This window comes from Rhagoletis pomonella, unplaced genomic scaffold (assembly GCF_013731165.1).
Source record: "Rhagoletis pomonella isolate Grant_MI unplaced genomic scaffold, Rhpom_1.0 Rhpom_scaffold_00002, whole genome shotgun sequence".
Lineage (NCBI taxonomy): Eukaryota > Metazoa > Arthropoda > Insecta > Diptera > Tephritidae > Rhagoletis > Rhagoletis pomonella.
The window spans coordinates 67,922,469-67,930,584 of record NW_023458556.1 but is presented as its reverse complement, the minus strand read 5'-3'; the positions used below and the strand labels follow the sequence as shown (position 1 = coordinate 67,930,584).

General features: G+C 35.4%; 1 protein-coding gene across 1 annotated transcript in view; it reads right to left on the bottom strand.

The window, feature by feature from the left end:
• The window catches only part of LOC118754454, a 13,064-nt gene extending 7,851 nt beyond the window's left edge, over positions 1-5,213 (bottom strand). Inside the window, exon 1 of the mRNA XM_036489334.1 lies at positions 5,073-5,213. Within this exon, the coding sequence (XP_036345227.1) occupies positions 5,073-5,213 (141 nt within the window). The remainder of the gene's footprint in view (positions 1-5,072) is intronic.
• Between the last annotated feature and the right edge of the window lie 2,903 nt (positions 5,214-8,116).

Below are 8,116 nucleotides of genomic sequence, written 5' to 3'. Positions count from 1 at the left end.
AATGTCTCATATATACGTACGTATAAAATTGAATGCAAAACATAACCATAAAATTTAGTTGAACTTCATTTAACAACACACACAATATATTGAGAGTTAAAATTTATTTGTTATTATTTTATAAAAAAATGATCATGCTTAAAATAAAATCATAAAAACCGTGTTTTAAAACTTTATACAAAGTTAAATTTAACGATTTTTCATCAAAATTTTTTAATCAGATGTAAAAAAAAAATAAACAAAAGTGTAAGTCACTTTGAAATGGGGGTGCTATTGATATGACTGATACTGTACATACGTAAATATATCACTGAGCACCCGAAATGTGTACCCCTGAACCCTGACCCTCTGGAAATTAGCAAATTGTGGCAAGCATCTTCGCGCACTCAGCTACAGCCAGACATGTAAATGTGCATTTAAATGTTGAGTTTGAATCAACACCACGCGTGCGTTTTATGGAAGTAACGGGTGATTTTTTTGAGGTTAGGATTTTCATGCATTAGTATTTGACAGATCACGTGGGATTTCAGACATGGTGTCAAAGAGAAAGATGCTCAGTATGCTTTGAAATTTCATCATGAATAGACTTACTAACGAGCAACGCTTGCAAATCATTGAATTTTATTACCAAAATCAGTGTTCGGTTCGAAATGTGTTTCGCGCTTTACGTCCGATTTATGGTCTACATAATCGACCAAGTGAGCAAACAATTAATGCGATTGTGACCAAGTTTCGCACTCAGTTTACTTTATTGGACATTAAACCAACCACACGAATGCGTACAGTGCGTACAGAAGAGAATATTGCGTCTGTTTCTGAGAGTGTTGCTGAAGACCGTGAAATGTCGATTCGTCGCCGTTCGCAGCAATTGGGTTTGTGTTATTCGACCACATGGAAGATTTTACGCAAAGATCTTGGTGTAAAACCGTATAAAATACAGCTCGTGCAAGAACTGAAGCCGAACGATCTGCCACAACGTCGAATTTTCAGTGAATGGGCCCTAGAAAAGTTGGCAGAAAATCCGCTTTTTTATCGACAAATTTTGTTCAGCGATGAGGCTCATTTCTGGTTGAATGGCTTCGTAAATAAGCAAAATTGCCGCATTTGGAGTGAAGAGCAACCAGAAGCCGTTCAAGAACTGCCCATGCATCCCGAAAAATGCACTGTTTGGTGTGGTTTGTACGCTGGTGGAATCATTGGACAGTATTTTTTCAAAGATGCTGTTGGACGCAACGTTACGGTGAATGGCGATCGCTATCGTTCGATGCTAACAAACTTTTTGTTGCCAAAAATGGAAGAACTGAACTTGGTTGACATGTGGTTTCAACAAGATGGCGCTACATGCCACACAGCTCGCGATTCTATGGCCATTTTGAGGGAAAACTTCGGAGAACAATTCATCTCAAGAAATGGACCGGTAAGTTGGCCACCAAGATCATGCGATTTGACGCCTTTAGACTATTTTTTGTGGGGCTACGTCAAGTCTAAAGTCTACAGAAATAAGCCAGCAACTATTCCAGCTTTGGAAGACAACATTTCCGAAGAAATTCGGGCTATTCCGGCCGAAATGCTCGAAAAAGTTGCCCAAAATTGGACTTTCCGAATGGACCACCTAAGACGCAGCCGCGGTCAACATTTAAATGAAATTATCTTCAAAAAGTAAATGTCATGGACCAATCTAACGTTTCAAATAAAGAACCGATGAGATTTTGCAAATTTTATGCGTTTTTTTTAAAAAAAAAGTTATCAAGCTCTTAAAAAATCACCCGTTATTATTTTTAAATACGAACATTTTTAAACGATAATCAAATAGAAAATATTCCTGTTTACTATGCGTTATTTTCCTCAGTGAATTCATAACATTTTTCAGAATATTACAACGCGTTTTTTCTCTTTAGTGTAGTGATTTTTGAACTTTTATTCAAATTTGTGCAATCAAATCAAATACCGTGACACAAGAACGAAATCCGGGATATTTTAAGGTTGGACCGGGACACCGGGACAAACCGGGACGTCTGGCAGCCCTAACTATGCCTCATATTCCATAAACCATTTAAATTCAAATTCCTAACTACACTGCAAACTTGATAGAACTCTAAAAATTGTTTTCAAATTTCAAACCTTTTAATCAGAGATTTTTTTATAAATATATTGAGAATTCTGTTTTGTAGCCCATCAAATTTTAGTGTAGTAAAGTGTAATCTTGCATCTTAAACGAAATTATGTAAATAGGAGAATACCTTCAAGAGCGTGCGTAAAACGAGTTAAAAAAATCAGCGCGATTAATTACATTAAAATTTAATGGGCTATACATAGAACTGCGTATTTATAAACTCTGATTTAAAAGATTGAAGTTTTTATAGCAGTTTCTAGACACACAGAAACGTGAATTTATATGATTATGTTATAATATTTATGAGCAGGGAGCGGATTTTTGGACCTAAAAACCTTTTAAAAAGGCAAAATAAAACAACGAAATAGGCTAGAAAAAGCAAAATAAAATAGCGAAATGGCATAAAAAGGCACTAAAAATCGCAAAAAAGGCAAAAAAAGCACTAAAAATTACAAAAACCGAAAAATAATCAAAAAATACATTTGTTTTAGAAATGTTTATTTTACAAGTAAAAAGAGAAAAACTATGAACTAGTTTCATTATATGAAAAATTTGTACTTTGAATCTTTGACTATTTTCTCCTTTCGAGTTTTTAACTCACAAAACTTTAATCTCTATAGTTGTAGTAACATTGCACCACAAGTTGCCTTTTGAAGTCTTCTGGCAGCATTTACATTCGATTTTCGCGAAGAAAAAGCTTGAATATACTAAGCGTGCGTTCGACGTGAATTGATACAAGTGGCGCCCAATTTAAATATGGGACGTTTAAAACATTCATATTATCACGAATAAGGGCTTTTTCCTTGCCCTTTACAACTAAAGGCCAGTATGCAGCTCTCAAGAAAACGGATAAGAAAAAATGCCGTTATTTCGTGTGTGTGTCCAAGGAATTTTAATATATCTGATACTTCACATTCTAGATATCTTTCCGCAAGAAATAATGGAACAGCCATATATTTCTGTTGCAAACATGGGTTGCCTTGAGCCCTTTTTTTTACAAAAAAAAACTTTAGAAAACCGTACCAAAATGCGTAGCAAATTTCTTAAGAACTGCGTACTGGCGCATTCATAGACGAGTCCTCTAATTGCGGTAAACCAGTCCTCGAAAAGTGGTCAGATATCTAAGTCCCGCTTTCGGGTTTTGAAATGGAGAGTACCTTAGCCAACCCCGAGGGCCCAATACTTCGGTTCGATTCTGAAGAGGTCATCAGAGTTTATAGGGTGATCCGATGCGAGGACGAGTTTTCCAAGGAATTCCTGCGCTGGAGCAGTACTGAGATCAGAGATGTTCGGCTGGGCTTAAAGCTCAAACTTATCCCAGCGAAGGACATTCCGAAGAGACCCAGTGCCCGGAGCTGGTTGCCCAACATGAGGATGGAAAGGGCAAAGCTCCATAGCCGTAATGAACCTTCGAGTCCTTACGACGAACTGGAGTGTCCTGAAGTTTGAGGACATAAAAGCAATAAACCAACCCGTGCTGTTTCTCATCCCTGAGGAATCGAGGCTGCAGAATCCACTTCAACGTGAGACACGCCAAAGTAAAAATCTTCCGAGGCAAAGAACCCGACAACGAAGACGGGGAACCGCTACCGATATCAAGAACAGACGGGGAACCGTCCCCAGACCCTATATGTAGCGAGGCTAGGATGCAAATGGAGGTGGCCGAGGAAGCCAGTAGTCTGGTCGGCCCGTCAGTACCAATACATAATCAACAATGAGCAAGGTCGTACAGATTAATCTGAATCTGAGTTTATGAAAAGGCATTAATGAGTGGCAACACTGTAGTAAGCAACACTGAGGGCTCCAGTAATCGACAAAATTCTGTGTATACAGACTGCGTATAAGTATACGTTCTGCGTTCTTGACTAATTTCAGCTTTAGAGAGATTCTTGGCATGAACTTAAAACTGTGAAATCCATCAGAATGATTGTGCTGAAAACCTGCAACGCGTAACGACGCCACGGGAATATTTTTCACTTAAAAAAAACTGGAAACTGTGGTAATGGTCATTGTGTATAAGTTTTTTTTGGAATGGCTTAACAAAACGAATGGTAAAATTCAGGCTTCTGACGTAGATTTGATCACTGTTGACGATCGTTACAAGTTTTTTGTAGCTGAACAAAATAATTTTAAATATATCGAAGAAAAGGCGATGAAATTAAATATTTTGAAGCATTATACAAAAAAATGTATGATCTAACACCCGATGAAAAAACGTATGACTTTTGTATGTCGTTATCATTGATAGACTCCTATCTAAATTAAAAAAAAAAACGGCAACAGGCCTACAACAGGTTCAATGAAAGTTTTAATTTTGTACCAAAATGGGAGAATTTTTATCATCAACTCTTTCGGAAAAGGCCTTTTCCTTATAGGAAATGTATCCCAATTATTTAGAGACTGTACTAGTTCAAGAATGCATACACTTTGTCCTGAGAGAATTTTGTTAAAACCTTATTCCGTATATGTCTTTTCAGCTCCATTACGTATAGTCTTGTGCCACTGCACAATCGAGGTGCGTCCAGGTTAAGCATCAATATGACTGGCAACCCAACCTTTAATTGCAGTTTGTAGGACGGCACCTCTGAAAACTCTTAAGAGTTTCGAAACTATAGGATATGTTATTGCATCATCATTTGCCATCACTGTATCAACAGACATGTGCCTCACCAGGCACTTTGCCATGCGGCCCTCACCGGTCTCAAGGAGGTCTTGAGCAAAGAGCCCGGACTCTCTATAACTTGATGTTAGTCAATATTTCCACGTACTTATCTCCCTGCCGCAGTGCCACGCTCGATGACAGGTAGCGTCTGCCGAAAATCTCCTGCGAGCAATACGACTACCTACCCCATCAGCAAACGGCTGCCGCGGATAACTTGCAAACTTCGATCGTGTGCCTCGACCGCCTGCTTGTGTACGATGTCACACTTTTTCCCAAACTATTAATTTGCATTGTTACAACATAGCGCCGCAAGGTCGCTGATATCCCTGAGGAGGCAACAGCTAGTGCAACATTTTTATTCTTGCGCAACTGTGCCAGTACCAAATTCAGCAGAAATGTCTTGCCATTAGCTGTTGTGTCTAAGAAATAAAGGCCCATTATCCGCTATCCATGAGGCTCACAATTTTATGGGAGATTTGCCTTTGCTCGGGAAATAGTTTAGGTTCTGTTTCGGTGACTTACTTGACACCTGCATTTCAATATTTCATTTAACTTGTCGATTAAAATGAGCTTACATTTCTAAACTGGTGGAAACTCTCTTCAAAAATATTTCCGAAAGAAAGCCTTCTTAACCCTCTCTCGTTTGATACCCATATTAAAACATTTCGTTTAACTTCTTAATAGGTGGCAACACTCTTCCAAAATATTTTGAAATAAATTTGTCTTAGACCTTTCTCACTTGATACCCATGCTAAAGTATTTGATTTAAATTGTTAATTAAATGGAGTTTATGTTTATAAAAAGGTGGCAACTATCTTCATAAATATTTTTGATTTTTTTCGACAATGTGGGTGTTGTAATATTTCGTATAACTTAAGAAATAGTTGATTTGAACTTTTGAAAGTAGCAACCCCATTCATAAAAATATCCTGTATGTTAATCCAGGTCATAGCCTATATGTGCGCCAAATTTCATTGAGAAAGAGCAACAAATAAATGCACTTACTAACTCAAACTTTCACATTTATAATATTAGTAGGTTTGATTGAAACGGTTTTAAATTTCTAAACGGGTGGCAACTCCCAAAAGTGTTTTCGAAAGAAAGTTTTCTTAAACCTCTCTCGTTTGATACCCATATGAAAACATTTCTTTTAGCCTTTTAATTAAATTGTATTAAAATTTCTTAACGGGTGGCAACCCTCTTTAAAAATATTTAGAAATAAATTTGTTTTAAACCTTTCTCATTTGGTACCCATATTAAAATGTTTGATTTAAATTGTTAATTCAATTGACTTTAAGTTTATGAAAAGGTGGCAACTCTCTTCAAAAATATTTTTAAAATATATCGTTTTTAAACTGCTTTTGTTTGAAATTGTTGTAACAATTTATTTAACTTGATAAATAGTTGGTTTTAACTTTTTTTTTAAAGTGGTAACGCCCTTCAAGAAATATCCTACATGTTAATCATGGTCATAGCCTATAAATGAGCCAAATTTCATTAAAATACGTCCAGCCATTTTAACGTGAAAGTGCTACAAACAAACATACTCACTCACAAACTTTCACATTTATAATATTAGTAGGATGAGCAGGAAAGAATGTTACTCATACGCCATGTACGAGTATGTTTTTTTAAATACATATTTAAAGTATGACTTTTCGCAATGCAAAGTTAGAAAGAAAATATCTTGGGAAAATTACGTGAACTAGAAAAGCGGTATGGAGATTCGTAATCTACAACCCAAAATTAAGTTTACGTGTCTCGGCATTTTTTTTTTTCATTTTAGCTTTCCTACAGTGATATTTTTTGATCGAAAAAAAATCTTCCAACATTAGAATAAATGACGTATATTTAACTCAAAAATTATTTTATCTATTTATAAAACTAGTTATAAAACTTGCGTAATGTGATTACGAACGCATAAAAAAATTAATTTTTTTAAATAACAGATGAGATTATCGGTAATGAAAAAGCAGTTAGTAAAATTGTAAAGTTAAATCAACATCATTGTTATTTGGAAAGTTCTGAGTGGTAATGTTTTTATTCGATCAATTAATATGTATGTTTACGATTTTATAGTAATTCTACGAAAAATTTATTTTCTCCATAAGGTATGTCTGTTCAAATATCTTTGAACATGGGTATATCTGCCTAAGTAAGATAATAAATATAGGTAGTAAAAACATTTAAAAATATATGTATACACAGTACTCAAATAATCATTTATTTTGCCCTCGGCAATATGTTCAAACATCTTTGAACATGAGTACATACATATCTGCCAGGGTAATAAAATTTAACATAAAAAATACGTGCATATGTATGTACCTACTTAAGCTGAAATTAGTCAAGAACGTAAACCTACCGGTACGTAAACCCGAGTCAGCTGACACGATCTGTCTTACCAAAGCGCCATGTAAATGAAAACTCAACACCGCAGAATTTTTCTGTAGTTGTAGCCCGTAGCGCAGAAATCTGCGGAATTTAGATTTTTCCGTGTTAGCTGATTTCTCCTTCTTTAGATGGTTGCCACTTCGTCAGTTTTACAGATGGTAAAAAAGTTATAAGTTCCTATTCAAAATATGTTTAAAATATTTGAAATTTACTATTGAATAAGGTTTTTGTTGAAAACTAAGTATTTTATATTTAGCTAAAATCTATTATAGCACAAAAAATTGTAGTTGAAAGGGTAAGTTTATGAAAAGGCATTGATGAGTGGCAACAGTGTAGTAAGCAACACTGAGGGCTCCAGTAATCGACAAAATTCTGCGTATACAGACTGCGTTTAAGTATACGTTCTGCGTTCTCGACTAATTTCAGCTTTAGACAATAACATATACTCATCCATATGAACATGTATTTAGAAAAGGATCGTTTTGTCTGCACATGCAATGCAAGAAACAAAACATACTTATTTACATACAGAAAATATTTACGTATATGTATACAGTCCACTACTCTGTCAAATGTATGATAAGCAAAGCAATCGAAATTCTCTGCGATCTTGTTGCCTGAGGACGAAGATTGCTGCTTATCATAACATAAATTTAAAATCACATAAATTGTAATACATACTGAGATAAGAGATCAATGCGTTTATCTCTTGCATACAAATATATATACACACATACCTATGCATGCATTAGAAAATGCATTAGATAATAGGCTTTGCATGTATATAGCCGATGCACATGCAAGCAATAAAAATATAATTAGAAGACCAAGGCATTGGTTGGTAATCTTATGTAAATATACATACATACATGCACATGTACATATACACACACATACATATATAATTAGTTAAGGAAATAGAGTTAGAAAATTGTATATAAAAGAAA